The sequence below is a fragment of the Psammomys obesus genome, unplaced genomic scaffold (assembly GCF_907164565.1).
Source record: "Psammomys obesus unplaced genomic scaffold, mPsaObe1.curated_primary_1811, whole genome shotgun sequence".
Taxonomy (NCBI): Eukaryota; Metazoa; Chordata; class Mammalia; order Rodentia; family Muridae; genus Psammomys; species Psammomys obesus.
In genome coordinates, this window is record NW_026585580.1 from 1,448,596 (window position 1) to 1,469,438 (window position 20,843).

General features: G+C 35.0%; 1 protein-coding gene across 10 annotated transcripts in view; it reads right to left on the reverse strand.

The window, feature by feature from the left end:
* The window catches only part of Rims1 (regulating synaptic membrane exocytosis 1), a 434,736-nt gene that overhangs the window by 108,244 nt on the left and 305,649 nt on the right, over positions 1 to 20,843 (reverse strand). For 4 of the 10 annotated variants that reach the window (XM_055606030.1, XM_055606022.1, XM_055605976.1 and 1 more), the window contains one exon: positions 1,416 to 1,528. In XM_055606030.1, coding sequence (XP_055462005.1) covers positions 1,416 to 1,528 — 113 coding nt within the window. Of the gene's footprint in view, positions 1 to 1,415; positions 1,529 to 2,591; positions 2,775 to 8,297; positions 8,370 to 16,165; positions 16,250 to 20,843 lie in introns of all 10 variants that reach the window. The other 6 variants (XM_055606016.1, XM_055605942.1, XM_055606044.1 and 3 more) reach the window with 4 other exon arrangements.

Here is a 20,843-nt window from a genome sequence, read left to right on the forward strand (position 1 = left end):
TGCAAAGAATTTGAAGAACACAAGACTTGCTGAATATTTCAGTGTGACCAGCAACACTGGGTTTGCAGCAAAGCATCCAAATTTATAGTTCATTCAGTTGTGCAACAAGAGTTCACGAATAAGTTTAAACACCATCATCTATTTCTTAAAAACATTTAAAATTTTGACAGCTGTATAGTTCAAATTACAATAATTTGCTTAATCAACTCAAAACATTACAGAAAAAAAAAGTTTACTAGAAATGTGGATTCTACAATCAATTACTGGTATTTAGGAAAGGAGTTTCACCAAGTCTGCATTTTCCCAATTGACTAAATGCATACATTCATCCCATCCCTGAACACTAAAGCATGATATACCAAAAAGAAACACGATTAAACATACATACAACACACTCTCACACACACAACACTGCCTGTAAATGTAGCATTTCGTACCTTTTGCAGCATTAACACCACTTATTCACACTAATGTTGCTATCATCAAGTATTTTGCATGGCAAAATGGGCTGCAGCCATCACTGAAACAAAGCAGTCCATGAGGAGTCGGGAATATTAGAGCGGCAACAACCAACAGTGTTGGAGTATTCAGAAAGTTAGCCATCCGGGCATTTCATAGGTATGCAAATTGCAGCGGACATTTAATTACGTTCATTGTTCTTGAACCACAACCCTGAACTAGAGAAAAATTCAACAGTTCCTCTAGGCATTAGTAATAAATATGATAGAAAATGCTAAAGTCATTGACTTACTAAGTAACGGGTAAGGGAAAACAGTATTTCAGTCTAGCATTTCAAATTTTAATCTTGGTTTCTACTATCAAAGAACGCCTCCCTCCACCAAACACACACACACACACACACACACACACACATTTTATTAGAAAAACAAAGCTACCCATGTATGCTTAATGTAGGAAATCAAAGCAATGTAGGAAAATAACAAATGTATGTCCCAAGTAATCTTACATCATCAAACTAGTTAAAACTCTTGATATTGGCAATGAAGCTAAAATGGAAAACATTAATGCATCACTGAATGATATTTAATCTTTAAATTTTTAAAAATAAACCTATGATTTTCGTTCAGCACATAAACTAACAGACAGTATGGAGAATGCGAAAATATCTATCACCTGGTTTTATGCTTTTGCAAAAACTGTTCAGGTCTCCACCCATCCTGTGAACCTATCATTTAAATTCAGCCATTCACTCACTCAACAAACACTGACTGTATTATATGGCATGAACCTCTAGAAGTAGGTGCTGGGGTGAAATTATAAGACACTTAAAACTCGTAGGGTTCAGAGGGTTGTGTGTAATAGAAGAGTGCCGTGTAATTAAAGAGGAGGGGGAATAAGAGAAGAAGTTTCTCAACTCCAGGTATTTGGACAAGGATGGCTCTTTTTTGGGATACCTTGTTCTATACTGCCACTCCGCACGGGCACCTGTGGGAGCTGTCTTCCACGGCGACTGCCAAAGGATGTGTCTGCTGGAGGAGACTGGGTTGGGCTTCCTTGTCTGTGCATTCTGTAGGCAAACAGCAGAGGGAAGGTGAAATTCCAAGACAGTCAACAACAGCAGCAACAACAACAAAATGCCTTCTCCAGCCCTACTAAAATAGGCATCAAATCAAATACCTTAAATGCCACAGTATAATCAAATACCTTAAAATGACACAGGTAAAAGGAACACTATCATAAGAGGCTGAAGGAGGCAGGTCAGCTCCCGTCCTACACATTCTTCATAGTGAATTCTTGAATTGAGCAGATTGAGACTCAGTATATAATAATTTTCTAGGAGACTGTACTTTCTTAAAGACATTCACTTTTTGTTAGTGTCATGGCAGAACTGACCACAGCCTCTGCGTGTTAAAGTATAGAAAAAAATAGTTACGAAGGCATGTTGCCAATCAGCTACGGCTACACTCTTTCATACTTTAGTTATTTATAATAATTAGTTCTTGATGCACAGCCTGACCTGAGTTACCAAACAAGTTGTGCATTCTTTCAAAATAGAAACAAACCACAAACCTTAAAACGGACTTTAAATAACCCTGGACCCATGCTACAGGATATTCTGATGTGAGGATTAAAATTGAAAATGAGAATATGAGAAGCATGCAGATACTTCATCCCCACCCGGATAAAGCTGACCCCCATCTGCTCACGTTAAGAAACTTTGCAATTAAAGAAAGCTTAAATAGTATATGGTTTTATGAACACATATAAAAAGGTTACTCTTAATTCTCTTATATGTTAATGAACAAATACATATTTAATTCTGAATATATCATCAAAAAGCATTTCACATAATAAAGTAGGTATGATATGCCACAAACAGATGAAAGGACAGAACACAGCCAGATTTTGTTTTCGATGGCGACTAACCGGCAGGAACTAGAGGATACTGCCAGCATGGTGAGGGTAGATGCGAGTGGTAAGGGGTGTGGGAGGGGATTAAAGGCCACAAAGAAAAGATTAAAAACTATGGTGTCATAATGAGTGAAAGCTTCGAGTGCTCGGGAAGGGACAACACCACACCAAAGCCCCGCATCAGGACACGAATGCTGGGCTGGACACTGAATAGCAACCTTGTCAGAAGCGGAGAAGGTGGCGCCGACCCTCCAGGGGCAAGGTGGTGCATAGAACACAGGGTTCTGACACTAGAGTGCTCACTGGACCGCGAGCGAGTGGGGTGCTTCCCCCTAAGGACTGGTTGATCAGTTGCTCTTGGGGTTGCGTATCCCCTTCTAGAAAGGCATGGTGGGAGAACCCTAAAACATTAGTGCCAAAAAAGATCTTCAGTCAGCAGGTTTCATTAACTTAACACCAACACATTTGTCCACGGAAAATCTGGATACTCTTAATGTGATTTTTAAGCTATAAGAGGAACACTCATCACACAGTTATTGAGATGGAATTGTAACTGTCATCTATGCGTAACATCACATTACAAAGGGCTAACCTGGGTTGCCCTGGTATAATCAGCCTCTCGCGAACCCTCCAGAGTCAAAGATTTCAGGCTTTCATTCCAATATTGAACTGTATATGTCGAGCGTGCCAAACACGGAGAACAGGAGGCAGAAACGCAATAGAGATATGTTGACTGAATGAGTGTGTGTAATTAGAATGATGAACACCATGGTATTCGAAAGAATGTGAAATCTAAATGTGCGTATGTTCTTACAATGTTCATAGTTCTATGGTGCAGGAAGCAAGTCTATGGCAAATAGAAAGCCAAGAGAGCATGCCTCTTCAGCTTATTCTAAGGCTAAGAAACAAAAATCGAGGCTAAACAACATTTTATTGATTTATAGACCTGATTGAGCACAGCTGGCTAATGCGTGGGTAAATCAAGATCTCTTAGATATGACAGTAACTGAAGATATATTTGTGAATACAATGGTAGTTATCTTCATATGGTATTCCAAATCATTATGAAGCAATTTACTGAAGTAAGTACTAAGATTAAAATTGAAAGCTCATACGTACATGTGTATATCTCTTCATAAAGCAGTAGGATGCTTCCGCTATTTCCATCATTTTAGTATTCTTTTAAGTAAGTGATGTGATTAAGAATGCCTGTCGTGCATTGGCAAGAGTATAACATTATCTCATCCTTATAAACAGCAATAATGAGCGTATTTATTGTCTTTAAGCATGAGAATAATACGTATTGGTTACCCAAAATATATTTATGACGACTTCATTCCATGTTTATCTAGTGTGATATTTTTTCTTTGAAGTAAAATAATTCATACAACGAGGCTGATTTTTGCTTCAAGCTATGTCTTGCATTTCAGAACAATGAAGAGGAAAAATGTCAGTTTTCTGAGAACAAGAGAATGCAGCTTACATATATAATAAAGGTACATTTTATCTTCATCTGATGTGGATTAAGGCTTTATTAGATACTGATTCATGCCCTGAAATCTCACCCATCACTGCCACTTCCAGCTTAGGAAGAAGCTACTTTTTCAGATAGCTCACCTGTTTCGAGCTGACCTTCACATTACCTCAACTATACAAAAACTGGCTAAGACAGGAGGAATTTATATGACCATATCATTTCTAACATTAAACAATGTTTTATCTACTCCTATTTATAAGCCACAATTATAAGAATCATATTGTTCAAAACACATGTTTTTTTGCGGTGGTTTATAAATTGTACAGTTTTCACATTAGCAATGGGGCATCTCCTCAATACTACAATTTCCCCTGTGATCTTTCTTTACTCCTTGATGAGATTTCTAAGCACCTAAGAAAAACTCAAGCGTGACCTGAGATAAGAATACTTTTTCTAAACTTAATATTTCATCCAATAATATGGAAAAATTAAAACAACCATTTCAGAAAGAAATAAGTGGATTCTGGGTGAATATACTGCAGCTCCATAATACATAACTTGGAGAACTATGTTTGAGCTGGAAGGACTCTGACAGACCCAGAAAAGAGCTGTGGTGTTCTAAGTCAAACATTTTGCATAAGACTTGTATTTTTGTTGTTGCTGTTGTCTTGTTTTCCTTTACACAAAGTAACTGTCCACTTGTCTATGTAGAAAAAAAGGTCTTGCTACTCTGATTGTTCAAGAGAGGAATGTGGTGATACGCTTGAGTTCCAAGAGTGAACTTGGAAAGAGATGGTCAAAGTGTTGCCGAGCAGAGGTAACGGAAGCAAGTATGGTTTGTTTAGGGAAATGGAATGGAGAACTGGTCAAGAAATGTCAAGGCACAACAGTGCAGAGTTGAGAGAGCCAAGGCTGTTGAGCCTTGATAATTTTAACAAAATGGGATATACTCAGAAGGAAAAGACAAGAATGGAAACAACTTAGAACAACTATTTTAGAGAAGCAAACCAATATGGGTGGCAGAAAGAGGAATTAAGACCTCAGAAATAATAAGATACACAATAATAAGTCCTTTAATGTTAGTGTAGGAACATGTACACTCAGGCTCTGAGCGTGTTTGTATGTGATTTACAGGGATACACATGTACATATATTTGTGAATTTGTGTGCTGTATACCCTTTAAAGCACAATTAGTACTATTTTATAAACAAAACTGAGGATCATTCATAACTTGCAAAAAGATAATGAGAGAAGAGTACGAGAGACAGGATCCACACATGTTGGCTGAGAAATAACAGGGGTCTTATTTCCTACAAGATGATATAAGTGTGTGTGTGCACAATCACTTCTTCAGTTTTGTGCTGCATTCTTGAACCCAAGGCTTCAGGCATGCTACAGGGACCTTTATTCATGACATAGCTACTAGAATAGGACTTATGCCATGGGACAAAACTAAATAAATAAAATTTCTAAAAAAAATACACACCTAAAAATTGAGTGACTTGGCATAATTTAAAGGAATAATGTTCTGAGAGTTTGCAATATAAAAAACGTATGTAAAATTACATGAAAGTCTGTTCTGTATACTCTTCCACGAGTATACACATATATGTACACAGTTCACATATATGTATACAGTAGCTCACCATCTGCAAAAGTGTGTTTAAATATTTATTTTCTCCTAAGTTCAATTACAGCCTGACTTTCTATACCTAACTGTGTGCTAAGTTAAATACAGAAACACTTCACCTCAAAATCTTAGATTTTTAGCCATATATATCTAATTTTGCAAATAGTCACAACTGAAGCTTTAAACTAAGGTTTTATGATTTTGTTTTTAATGCAATGCTAAAGAGGTGAGAACACACATACATTTAAATTCCCAATGGTTTATTCTGTGATATTCTTTCGCGGGTCTACAAAAGCTCCTTCCCATAGCTACAACACAAAAAAAGTGTGCCTGCAGGCAAATTTAATAGTAGTATTAACAAACATCCTACAGGATATAGTATCACAAAAAGAAAATCATAGGAAGGAGATACAGAAATGATGGGAACTGTTCTCACTGGAACTCCCATGGAGGTCAAAATTGAGACTTTATCTTACTAGGGAGATTTATTTGGCTACTTTTCTTGTTTGCATGTTTTGTCATATTCTGATTTGTTTGTTTTTTATTTTTCTTACCTTATTTTACTATTATTCCTTAGAAGCCTGTTTGTTTTCTAATGAAAGACAGAAAGGGTATGTATCTAGATGGGAGGGTCCTTGAGGAGCGACTAGGGGGGTGGGGGAGGGGATTCTTAATCAAAATATGGCATATGAAAACCAATCTATCAGATAAAAAAGCTGAGAGAGAGAACTTTTACCAGACCACAGTATATTTCAAAACATTTTCTTGTGAAGTTGGTGCACCCAATGACAAATTTAAAGTCAAGCTGCTGACAAACTTAAAGTGGTGGTAGTTTCACAGGGACATTTTTCAGAATCCATCCCTTGGCTGAAATGTCAGATTTCTTTGTGATGGTTATTAGCTCCCAAAGATCAAGAATCAATTTTCAATTTGGGGGTATTGCCACCACAGGGTAGATTATTAGCTTAACAATTGCATAACCTTGGGTTTCATTCCAAACAGTGAAAAGAAAAGGAAAAAAAAGAAAGGAAGAAAGGAAGAGTGAGATAGATAGAGAGAGAGACAGGAGAAAACAAGAAAGGCAAGCAGGAAGAAAGGGAAATGGTGGAGAAAAATAATCAGTGTGCCAAGTCTTCACATGGTGAACTAATTCGCCTTAGCAACAACTCAAAACTCCTCCAGAAACTACAGCTAATGTAACCTAGAACATACAGGTCAATTCTCTTATAACCAGCATTCAACAATTTGCTTTAAAATGAGTCATGTAACTTAGGTACCAATAAAAATCAGCAAAGCACTTTAATTATAATAAGAAAAAAGGCCCACATATGTAAAAGGCTAGTGTTTTCAACTGAGCCAAGAGTAGAGGGTGAAAAGGCAACAAGTGTCATGCATTCACTGCTAGTAACAATCTGGTAGGATTCCACACTTCAATTCTTTGCATTCCAATTACTATTTTATTTTGTTTCTTCACCTCATACTCTTTGAGTCTCCATAGATGCTTGCTCTTTTGTAAAGTGTTCTCTTTAAAGGATCAATATCTCTGTGGATCATTAGATTTCAGCTGCATTTTTCTTTCTCCATTTTAACTAATCCTTTGACATCTTTCCTCCTAATTTTTTTTTCCAACCCAGTAATAGCATCTTGGGAATGCCTTTATTTTTGGTGACCATGCTTTATCCCTTTAACCAGAACTCACAGTGGCAGGAGTTTACCAACTGAATGAATCACTGAACTGTACAAGCTCTGCCTTGCTCAAGCCTACTGAAATAGACTCACTGGCATTTTCTATCCACGCTGGTATTTAGATGTATCTTCCAAACTATTTTCAAAGGGTTCTACAATTCTGAAACTCAAAATCAATTATGCACTGCTTTGGTTTAGGGACTATCACTATTTTATAAATAAACTGAGAGTCTTTAGAATATTAACATGGCTTGGCCATGCCAGGAACCTCAAAGAATCTCCAGTTCAGTTTTTGCTTCCTTTTCTTTCCCACCCTTTGATTTCCATTCTTTATTCAATAGTAGTACTGAAATTAAAAATAATTTTTAAAGCTTTAGATGTTTTCATATTTTCCAGTTTTCTGTTTACACTTAGACTTATCTATCGATATACTTCATAAAAATGGCCTATTGAATGTTTTCATATTCCAACACTATCCTTTTCATAGCCAGTTCTCCCTATGCCTACGATCTATCTGGTACTTGAACACACTAATTCATCTATGTTTCCATTCATCCTTTACAGGATTCTCAGACAAATGGACAAGTAATGATTTATTTATATTACTAACACTTTCTAGGTGCTTCTGCAGATGTCTCAAAAGAAGTGCCAATAGCTGGTACCTACAGGAACTCAACACCTTTTGAAACTGAAGACCTGCAAAAAATAACTCCTTAGATTTTTAGACTACCTTTGTAGGAAATAACACTTTTAAAAAAATTATGACACTTTTCAAATATTTAACACACACTCAGTTGATTCATTGGAGACAATGAGATCTCAGAGTCAAAACTTCAGGGTTCTACCACAGGTGTAACAATGTGTATGTGTTTATCCTCAATAGAAATGAGGTTGATCCTGAGGAAGAACCATGTTTGCTTCTTTCTTCACACTCACTATTTAAAGGCAGACTACACAATGGCAGTCTCTCATTTCTTCATTGACTTTTCTCATACAGTGGTTGATTCATTTCCATGAGAAACTTCAAACAGCACAACCTGTGTCTGTAAGCTGGAGTATTAGAGGAGAGGTGGGGCACCCCTGAGGCTACAGAACAGGAAGATGGCAGCACAGCACAACAACAAGCCTACCTGTCTGCATCAGAGGCTGTGCCTTTCCTAGTCTGTTTTTGGATGCTAGATCTTTCAGACTTTCTGGAGTGCCTGTGGGAATGAAATGTTAAAGAAATACAAAATAGATGATGAATAAAGATACATTCACAGCAAACAATGAAAAAAAAAAAACAGACATGAACAATGACAACTAGTTTACCTAAATGGTTTTGTCAGTCAATACTTTAACAATTAAAAAAAAAAGTATATGGAAATCAAAACGGATGCTGGACGAAGACATGAGTGGCTTAGAGGAGATGGGAGAAGTTGATATTGCATAATAAGCTTAAACAAATACACCTGCGGCAATGATCAGACTTGGACCCTTATCCAGTAACTTCACTTCTGTCAGCGAATGTAAAAATAAGTGATGGAATCTATCTGAAATGTATGGTGCACATTGCTACAATGGTCATGATTTAGGTGCTGAAGGGGATTAACTTTCATTTTGAAGTTGAAACTTTGTGCTCAAGAGTATTTTTGTTTTTCATCACAAAAGTGTGAAGAGAAAACAAGAAAGATGTTAACAGAAGTGAGAACATTTAAACCACCAGTGAAAAATTGTTTTTTTTAAATTGATAGTTAAAAATACCTAGGTAAGCAGGGAGGAATTAAAAATCTAACCATGCCTAACAAACAGAGATTAGAGCATCTATTTTTCTGCTCACCATGTCTTTCATTCATGTAAGAAACTTACTGGGTATGTTTATATGTGAGGCACTGTTGTGTATGTTTTCAATATATCTACTAAGTAGTTACACAAAAGACTCTGCCTTTAACAAAACGATGTTGTCACTAGTGGAAGGCAAAAACTGAACAGTAAAAAGGAGTCTGTGGCAGCTACATTGTACAGCATGAGACAAGGTGATAAATGATAACAAAGAGAAGTAAAAATGGGTAAAGTTGATTGAAGTTGGCATAGAATGAGGATTAGGAAAAAGAATGAATTGTAGCTATAGGTAGATTGTTTGGGAAAGGACCACTGAGATGGTGATATTTCACCAAAATATAAAGTATGTGTATATATGTGTTAAGGTGTCTGTGTGTGTGTGCATATTCCTGACATATATCATATCACAAACAAAGGCATAAAGTTGAAAGTTGTTATGCCTTAAGACAGGTATGAACCTGCTTAGCTCAAAGATAAGAAAAGTATCCATCATATCAGGGTTTGAAAGTGACTTGTAAGACAGGAAGATTGGGCATGCAGATTTGGGACATGGTAAAATTGTGTGCAGACTTTCTGTTGTTGAAAAATAAAAGGCTATAGGTATCTTGCAGAACTTGCCATTTTTTCTTTTTTTCCTTCATAAAATGTACTAAGTTTTTTAGGCTTAACTGAGATCATACTTTATCTGTAAATTTCTCCAACTCTTCTTCCTCTTCCTATGTCCCAAAACTTAATGGCGTCACACAGTAGATGGGTTACCATACTGAGGCCAGTTAGACTGACTATAATAAGGATAGATGATATTTAGGAATCATCTTGCATTTCTGGTTTCATTATGCGATTTAATCTGACCAATCCAATAAGGAGGGCATTGCTCTTTTATCCTTTTTGATGAATACAGACTTAGGCTTTGAAAGTTTAGCTCATTTGCATTAATGACAGTCATTATGCTAATCCAGAAAGTAAACAGGAGTTTATGACTTCAGTACCAGCCTCTGCCAGCAGTTAACCAGAAAAGGGTGGCCCAAAGCATGGAAGGTAGTGTCAGACAGGATTTCATCTCAACTGTTCTGGCTAAGTGACTTTGGTTAGTCCTTGACCGCTCTGCATCTCATGTTCTTCTACCTGCAAAGTTACAATAATAATACTACCTCCCACAGGCATGCTAATTCTAAATACATTATTTGTTACTTAGCATTTGGGTTGTTTTGCAGTTTTGGGTTGTATTGGTAGTTTTGTCCTATTATACAGAATCTGGACTTTATCGGATTTTTAGGCAATTGTAAGAATTAGAAAGTATTAAGTGCTACAAAAATAGTATTAAATGATAATAATATTCATTTGTCCCTGAACACACCTACTTTCAAGAATTTATAATGCTATTCAGTAGTCAATTCTACTTAACCTGATAATCCTTCATAGGTCCACACATGTCATTTTTTGTTGTTGTTTTAACATTTTGTGAAGGAACTTCTTTAAAAGCCATTATAAGTTTTGTGAAAGATTCTTCCAATGGCATTTACAATGATATGCCTTTATAATTCTTTTTTTTATATAAATTATTTTTTAAAGATTTATTTATTTGTTTTATGTATATAAGTGTTTTATCTGCATTTACACCTGCCAGAAGAGAGAATCAGTTCACATTATAGATGGTTCTGAGCCACCATGTGGGTTGCTGGGAATTGAACTCATGACCTTTGGAAGAGCAGACAGTGCTCTTAACCACCGAGCCATCTCTCCAGCCCTGCCTTTATAATTCTTGTAACTGTTTGAGGTATCCTCAAATAGAGCAAAACTGATGAACATTTAATTGCCGAAACTCATTGCAAAGCAGGAACAGAAATGAAAATAGAAAGTTCTAATGTCTTCTCTCTTCTAGATCTATAATCACAGTTATGGATAAATTGTATATTTAAATCATATCTGTCTTTAATATAGAGACTTAAATAGGTACAAAACACAGGTTAGAATAACCCATCTATATTCAACTTGATACAATTCATATTTGATACAATTAAAGTTATTGATGAGGTGATCACAAAATAGATCACAGGGAAATGAAATATTGTCCCTCAATCATCTTAAGGTTCTACAAACAGGTTCTTGGTCTAGTTGGAATTTCACTGTAACACTATTCATTAAAAATATGCTTAGTTCCATTGAATGTTTTGTTTGAAAACTGCTGCCATCATGACAAATTTTTAATGACTAATCACAGCAACAAATATGGGGTCAGAATCTCAGGGTTGAGTACAATGGGAAAGTTTGATAAAATTTACTAGGTTATACTTTGATATCAAGAAATAGGTTATGCTTTAATAAGAGTAGAAACAGATAATATACTCTGTATATGAAAGCTAGAAGAGAGACTTTAAGGAACTTCACTATAAAAATAATGTTTGAAGGAACAGATGTGATAACCTTGAGTGAAGCATTTCTTAATGTGTATGTGTAAATATGGTATCCAAACTATATAGATATATACATAATGCTTATGCCTTTATATTTTAGTTGAAATTATAAAATGTTATTTGCTTATTTTAGTGGAATCTGACAGACAAAATTTACACTGAGAAAAAATAAGTCACCATATGATAATATATAACTTTATAATATAATAATGAAAATATAATGTTTGATATCAATTAGATGTAACAATTTAATTATACTGTGTTCTGTGCTTCAGTAAAACAGAAAATTCTATAAATAAAGCGAACTTCTGCTTTATTCATGCTTTATGCCATGGAATTTTTATTTATTTTATGGCACCAGTCTATGGGACAACATGGCTCAGGCTCAATCTTAGAGTCTTGCAGAACATGAGAATTCAGCTAATGCCCTTTACAACTAGCTAAATTTACAAACAGAAACAATGCTAGACAATTTCATGTGAATTAGACCATGCATCATAGGCTTTAATTAGCTGGTACAACCATCATGTTCTCAGGCCATTTCAGCTCTACAACAAGTTCCAGTAATCTTTACCATAGTTTAACTGTTCATTATGTTTCTAGGGACCAAAAGTGCAAATATTTAAAATGAACATTTCCCTACATAATTTATTTACATAATTTGGTCTTATGATTTACACCGACATATAAAATCCTACAACCATATGGCAGAGATTATGTGTGATTTAAAAGTTGTAAAGTTATATCTAAATGTAAAATGCATGCTTATTTTATTATTGAATTGAAGCAAAAGCTGTAATTAGAAAACTGGGACTATCTGTAATCAAACTTGTTATTTTGAAATCCTATTTAAACATTATTTTTATTAATATTGATTTTAGCATCTGCATTTTTATGAATAATCAAAATGGAAAAAAATTAATATCTATTTTGGGAATACTTCACTTTTCTTTTCAAACTCCAACTCAGGCAATTCCCTGACACTATAGGTAAGCAAATATTTTCTGAGGACATCACAAAACTAGTATATATATTTTTTCATTAGTACACAATAGAATTGTTACACTTGTAATATTATTTAAAATGTTTACTGGAGATTTGACATAATATAGTATGTTTTTGGTTTGGGGGGGAAATGAAACACAAATCTACCGCTGAGTATTTTCATTTTATCGAATAGTGATGGCATAAAAATGGACTCTGTGTGTTCAAGATGGTCACGTTGTCTATGGCTTTCTGCGGTATATGTTGTCTTAAGGTGGAATGCGTATCTCTACCATCTCACTTCTTCACAAGTTTAGAAAGAAATAATAAATTCCTGGGAGAGTAACAATGGACTTATACACCCATGGAACTAAGATCCATTCATCTTCTTAGTGCTGATTTCATGTGTGTGACTGTTGTCAAAGCACAGAGGACTTTAATGTATGACACATCTTGTTACCTTGTTGGTACACACAGCAAAGTAGGTAGAGACTAAATGACAGCACACCTCATGGGTGAATGTTTGTATACTAGCTCTGCCTGCGAACAGCAGCTGGTATGTGTTGTGTCAGACAAAATGGCAATAATTTATTGATTTTATTAAAAAAAGTCAATAGAGAAAGATAATTTCAAATCAAAATGAATCAATTAACATGGTTGGTCAGGTCGCCTTGCAGAAATATAAAAGGCATAGAAAAGGAAGAAAATCTGGTTAATTGTAAAATAAGCAAAAGCTGCCACAGATGAACCACTCAACCGACACCACGCCTAATGGGTGTGGCATTATTTAATTAAATTTAAGAAAATTTATCAAACGTTTTCAGTTCATTCAAAGTAGTAGGTATACCAATGTATTAACATTCCAGTACATATACAGGAACAAGTGACTTTGTATCTTAAAGCATTCTCCAAAGGACTACTGCATTTTCTATAGTAAAACTTTCATCATAAAAATTAAAACATGTGATAGATAATAATAATATTTGGCATTATCCTACCATAATAAAAGAGAATCAAACTCAGAGTGTGGATAATTTGGGACATTTCAAAAATCTTTTCTAAATAGCTATTCACATATATATGAGGTTTTTTTTCTTTTTTTGCCTGATGTTAAGATGCAAGATCTCAGTTGTACTATGCTTTATAGACTATAGGTTCATAGGTTTACAAAAATGACTTCATGTATATTAAAATATTGGCATGGAAAAATGATAGTTAAAGTAGATTTTTAATGAAACTTCTAGAAGATTCTAACAATTTTAAAGTCAGAATATCTAGGGAGGGGCATAGAAGGAGAAGAGGGAGGGATGGTGGCACTGGGGGATATGGGGGGTGGCTACAGCCAGGATACAAAGTGAATAAATTGCAATAAATAATAAATAAATTAAAAAAGAAATACCCCTTAAGGATACAACTTTTTTTTTTAATTTTTTTTTTTTTTAGGAATCTTACAAGGTCTAGAAAAAATTTTAGCTGTAGATAAACATGTTTCCCTGTTCGGTGTGAATAAGTACATGGTGCCACCTGAAAAGGCACGAAAAATAGCTCTTGTTGACACTGCATTAGGTAGATATGGTTCATTGAAAGCATGTCCACACATAGGTGTCTATGCACACATTTGTGCTATGAGAAATAAAAAGACAAACACCACATGGCACTGGTAAGAAATAGTCCCAATTGTATAAGTCATTCCTAAATTTAGAGCATTTTTGGCCACGGATGTTAAATTCATTTAAGTCCACAGCCACATTAGTCACCTTACTCAAATCTAATGGTATACTCATTTCATTTAGACATCGGCACAAGCTTCAAAATGATTAAATTCATGTGAGATGGTGTGTGCTCAGTAAGCTTGGTGTAAAGGTTGACATGAACGCTTACAAATTTAGCACTAGTTGAGAGTAATCTCTCAGGCACATATTATTCTTACAGCTGAATGAAAGTTTATTATAAATTGTGTTTTTTTTTCTATTTTACAGAGCAATAAATAAGAACTGAGGTATTTTAAATTAATTTCTTAATGCTAAATCTAGGGACTGTTTATTAATATATCCTTACAGGGAAGCAAAACTCAGGTTCAAATTTTGTAAGGTTCATTTCTGTTGTGATCATCTATCTCTCAGTTACCTATACAAAATTTAGGGAATCTATATAATTGATTCACATGTTGCTCATTGAAACTAATGAAATCTTGTTCATGCTAAGATCTGAGATATTACTTTTGTGTATTTTGCTCAATAAATGCCAACTCAAGCGTATTTATGTTCATTGTAATTTGTGTAATATTCAATCATTAATTTAGATCGAATCATTGTTCTGTTTTGTCATGCGTTCAAGGAGTTTTCTTCAAACTGGAAAAATTTCATCTCCTTCACGGCCAGCACCTTATCTGTCTTCATCACTGTCCTGACTTCACCCACAGAGTGTGGGCACAGGATTTGTTGAATGAGTGAGTAGCAATGCAGATCTATGACTTTCAATTTACTTCTAAAATTATGTTTTATTCTTATTTAAAATGACCTTGCTCACACGTATGTAGACCAGATTTCTTTAATTTTTCTAGTTCCCTAAATTCAACCCTAGAAATGTAACAGTAATATAGGAAATAATTTTAAATTCTCAATGTGTAAATTCAAATCAGATTAGAGGAAAATCTTTTAAGATTCAACAATAAGAATAAAGTGAAACTTTTATAAAATACCAGTTTATATTCTTTTGCATCATTGCTGAATGATATGAATTTGTCCTATGCAATTTAGGTTTTCTAATTAACAAAGCATGGAGATGTCCTAGAAAGAAACATTATCACTTTAAGAAGGCTGTAATTTCTAAGTCACGTACAAACAGAGCTAAAGCAGAAGAATATGTACGCCCATAAAACTACCTCTGTTGCCTGCTGCATTTCAGAGGTTGCATTATTTCATCTGTCTAACAAATATTGCAAACGTGTTCACTGAATTTCAGCTAAAGAGAAATATCACACACACACACACACACACACACACACACACACACACACACACACCCCAAATCTTCATTTGTAAAAACACTTAAGATTGAAACTAAACCGTATGGACATGTATATATTTAAACATCACAAAACAGGAGAATGGAGAAAACTGAGAACAGCAACAATAGAAGGCACATACCGTGACACCTTTACAGACCAACACGAATGGGTTCAACACAGAGATGCTTTTTTTTTTCCTTTTTAAATGAATGTTCCTTGTTGACTGACCCTAGCTCTTGATAACAATTTAAACACAATTCATAAAGTACAAAAACCAGAGGTCCTACTTCACACCAAGCTTGAGATACACCCCAAATCTTACAGTTCCTTCTCAATGAGTTTATACTGTAATTAGGCAAAATAACTGAGATTAAATTATCAAACAATGGGACCGAGAGTATGTTCTGTGGTACATTTTTTTAATATAGTCTAAAACATGCACCTAAAGTTTTCTATTCATTCCTATGCAGACATTAGTGATCCGTAAATGTTTCTAAAAATTAAAAATACTGAAAACGAAAACGTATCAACAGAGATCTCTTCACCGGATCCTGACTCGGTATTTTAAATGAGTCATTTCCTATGCCTTTCTCGTTTCCATAAATATTTTGAGGTGCTCTCTCAGGCGTGTGTGCGACCGCTGGAGGGATCCCATGTCTGACTCTGGCTCTTGAATGGAAGCATGTCATCACCAACGTCCCCCTCAGTTTCCTTCATTCTGTAGCTATGAGCCTCTAAAGCCACTCATCTGTGAGGACGTGACTAGTACCTGTCATTCTCCGGAGATGCATGCTGGATTTGAATCCGGGGGCTAGCAGGTCGCCTCCTATCGAGGGAGGGGGACCACCTACCCCTGTTTGCCCAGTAAACAAGACAGGAAAAAACAGGACATTTAGTAACTCTTAAAATAAAATAATATACGGAACAGTAGGACTGGAATAATGCCCCCAAAAGTCAAAACGTTCAGTCACTTTTTTTTCTATAATTTAATCTTAGATTAAATTTAGTTAAATTTATCTAAATTTAGTTAAATTTAGATAAGTTATAATAATTTGAGAATGTGAAATCTGAAACCCTACAAGTGTGTTGAAAATTTATTTGGGAAAAATCAGACTATGTTTAATATTAACATAATATTAATATGTCAATAGTTTCACTTTCAGAAATATGCCTATGTATCTACATAGGTAAACAAACAAATGCAAACATGGTTAAGTTTAGAAAGGTGCATATTTAAGGACAACACTGATGTTTGAGTGAGTTGAATGAGTCACTCATGTTAAAATGAGATCAGCCCTCGGGTTTACTAGTTACAAGATGGAATATGTAATTTTACTTCAAAGAAACAAGTTATATATAAAATTTAGTAAATGCTGCTCAGTGTAAAAACAATGACGTGTAAAATAATCCATAAGAAGGCTACCAATAGTATCTTAACACGTTTTCTTGCAGAAAACTACAGGGCCAATTACAGACATATTAAAGTGGGAATTAAAGATAAAAGAAACTAGAAAGTTCTGCTAATCTGTACTTTTATAAATGCATCATTGAACACTTGCCTTTTATTTCAGGATGTATAATAATATTTTTCTGAGTAATACTTGAACAAAAGCTTCTTTTTTATTAAACCACTTCAAGATTCAGGTTCTGTATAGCCACAATCATTTTGTAAATCTAGCTGAATAATTAAAGGAAATAAAGCAGCTGAACAGGTCAGGCTTAGGCATTTCACACAGTAAGTCTGATCTCTACATTACAACCAGATACTGGCTTTTTCCTCTGCTACAGAGATAATTTGAAAGATTTTATAAGTATGGAGCATGCACAAAGGGAGCAGTTTACTTATTTTTTTAAATCCCAATTCTTGACACTAACTTTCCTTTTTTTTTTTTTTGTTTTTGTTTTGTTTTGTTTTGTTTATCTGGTGATTTGAACACAACAAGCAGAGCTGACAGTACGTGATTGGGATATCTGAGGTCTGCAGACTCTGGAGACAGAAAGCCTCCTACAAGCCCTCCTTGCATCAGACTAGGACAGACATAAATCACAGGATGTGAATTGTAGAAAAACCTACGTGTCATTTACTCTTCGGTTTGGAAGGTGATCATTGTATTTATAATACACCGAGCTAATTCTAATTTAAATCATTTTGTTGTTTAAGAAACTGGTCAATTCAATCCGAATTTATGTGTTAAACCCGTTAAACCATTCAAAAAAAATTGGTCAATTCCAGAATGTCCCTAGTTTCTTTTTATCCAGTCTCTCTGCCAGACAAATCTTTGATATATTAATTTACACTGGAATACTGGAATTGGGTTTATAGAAAACTTGACTTGCACACACTCATTTTGCTTTCAGTGACATAGAAACTGTTTGTGTCCAGTGTATATAACTTTTAAAGCAAGACCAGCTTCAGACCATCCCTTGTTGTTTGGAATTTCCAAATATGAAAATTTACCCTTTCAAAGGTATAAGGGCTATGTTATAAATACCAAGTATCCCTAGTAGAGTGCTGGTATAGGGAGCTTTCATTTATTCTAGCTTCTTTGGTTAGCAGGGAAAAGTTTGGAATTTAGTTCAGTTTTATAAAAAGAAAGTCATGCCATACATTACCAACATATTCATATCTTAAGCTCTAAAGCATAATTCCTTGTTCAATTAGTTCTAATGTTGTTCAGCCACCACGTGAAAGCAGCATCACTTTGAGGTAGAAAGAAAGTTGTAGGGTCATAACTAATTTGCCATCCTTATATAAACCTTTACGATACATATGAAATATATAAAATAACTAAATCACATATGTTGACTGAGTGATAGTTGTATAAACTCAAGTGCTATTGTGGGTTTAAAAAGTAGATAAGAGCCTTCCAAAGATATAGCATGGAATTAATCAGCATTATAAGATCATGGACCTGTGGCCAAGGGCATCACATTCCAGGTCTGGATCTTTCTTCAGCAATTTTATGTTGATCCAATTTCTTCACTGTACAATAAACCTACAAATTAGTATGCATTTCAAGGAATATAAAAAAAAACACATGAAGAAGTTCTTGGTCTATAAACCCTCACACTCTGTGAACCGACTAATCATGTGAGCTACCAAACAATAGGATTATGTATATTCCAATACTACATTACCTAGAATAAGACAGAAGGGGTGTCCAAGTGTTGAAGAAGCTAACACACTCTGCTCTGTGTGTATAGGCAAGACTATCAGCAAAGCTGGTCAGTGTGTTTTTCAAATGCTCCTTTCAACTTACTGGTTTGTTCCTTACATCAACTAAAGTAAGAAAATTGAAACAGACCTATCGCTATGGTATTTTTATATATACATATTTGTAAGAAAGCACCTAATGTTATTTGGAAACATAAAAGGAGAGTTAATAGTTTCTTCCAATGTAACCATTTTAACTCCGTAAGATGAATGAACTTGCTTCTGGAGGGCAGAATTCCAGTCCTTGTGTTTATTTAAACATAAATGTAAAGGAGGAAAGTGAAGGAAAATAACATAATCATGACACATGCAGTGAAAAGCTGTGATGGCAAAAGATACACTTAGAACGAGCAGCTGTGAATGCAAGCTTTCAAGAAGCAACTTTAAACAAGTACTTCACATAACACATATAATTCATAATTCTCAAAGTCCTTCTGAATATGCTGATATGTAGAACCATCATGAAAATTCTCTTCCCCCTGATTGTTCTGAATATGGTAAGAGCAGTCTCAATTTATACCCATATTTTAACCCTAAAATAAAGATTATGTTTCAATGTCACGTATTTGAAACTTTTAAATATACTAGCACATTTAAATCATTTCTAAATGTGCACCTCTTTGTCTCCCTACCATTGCAGAAAAAAAAAATTAAGATCCCTTTCAACTTCTCTCTTCTATTCTAGTGTATTAAGAAATAAATTTCAACTTCTAGTTTCAAATCATGAGCTACTATGGCTCACAGTTTTAGATTGCAAATGTCAAATTGAAGTGAACAAACCTCTTCATGATTTCCTTTTCAGAACAGCTTACTTAGATTAGCTTCGTAATTTGGAAAATACAGTACATTTTATAAGAATTTTAAACAAATCAAGGTGGAAGCATCTATTTGTTAAAAAGTATTTTGCATAACTATTGCAGATACAAAAAGCCAGGATTCCTGTTTTCTAATAGTGTGTAATAGCCCTCCAGAGATAAAACACAGAATTAATTAGCAGTATGAGATCTTGGACTTTTTGGTTATGTGTACCCAAGTTCCACATATGGGTCTTTCTCCACTTTTTTATTTATCTAGGAGTCATGAAGTAAAAATGATTCTAGGCTTAATGACCAGGTTACAAACAATCAGTACATTATGCATGAATGAAGTAACAGAAATATGAAGGAATTCCTTAATGAGATATAAAAGAATTAGGTTAAAAGATATAAAAGAATTCTATTCAGTTCTTTACAAGAATTAAATTATTGTTAGGTATGGCTTCTTTTCTGTAGCAGTAATATAGAGTAAATGTGTGTGGCTTAAAGTGTAACTAGTAAACAAACTTGAATGTATACATAACTTCCATGGATGCATATCTCTAAGTAGAACATGACAAAATATATTAATTATCCATAAGAAAAATGGATATATATATGTATATATATTGGCTCTGTTGGTCTCCTGTGGAGCTCCTGTCCCTTCCAGGTCTTTCTATCTCACCTTCTTTCATAAGATTCCCCGTACTCTGCCCAAAGTTTAGCTATGAGTCTCAGCATCTGCTTCGATACTCTGATCAGTATAGTCTTTCAGAGGCCCTCTGTGGTGGGTTCATGTCCTGTTCCCTCTTTTCTCCTGCTTCCAGTGTCTATCCCATTTGCCCTTCTGAATGGGGGTTGATCATCTTACTCAAGGTCCTCCTTCTTGCTTAGCTCCTTTAGGAGTACAGATTTTAGTATGTTGATTCTATGCTATATGTCTAATATCCACTTATAAGTGAGTAGATACCATGTGTGTCTTTCTGCTTCCGGTTTACCTCACGCAGGATGATCTTTCCTAGATCCCACCATTTGACTGCAAATTTCATGATTTCTTTGTTTTTAATAGCTAAATAGTATTCCATTGTGTAAATGTGCCACAATTTCAGTATCCATTCCTCAGCTGAGGGATATCTGTGTTGTTACCAGATCATGGCTATTATGAATAAAGTTGCTACAAATATGGTTGGGGAAATGTTCTCTTTGCAGAGACTGATACTCCAACTAAGAACCAAGCATGGAGAAGACCTAGAACCCCTGCTCAGATATAGCCCATGGCAGTTCAGTCTCCAAGTAAGGGGAGCAGGGTCTGTCTCTGATATGAACTCAGTGGCCAGCTCTTTTATCACTTTTCTATGGGAGGTGCAGCCTTACCAGGCCACAGAGGAGGACAATGCAGCCAGTCTGATAAGGCCTGATTGACTAGGGTCAGATGGAAG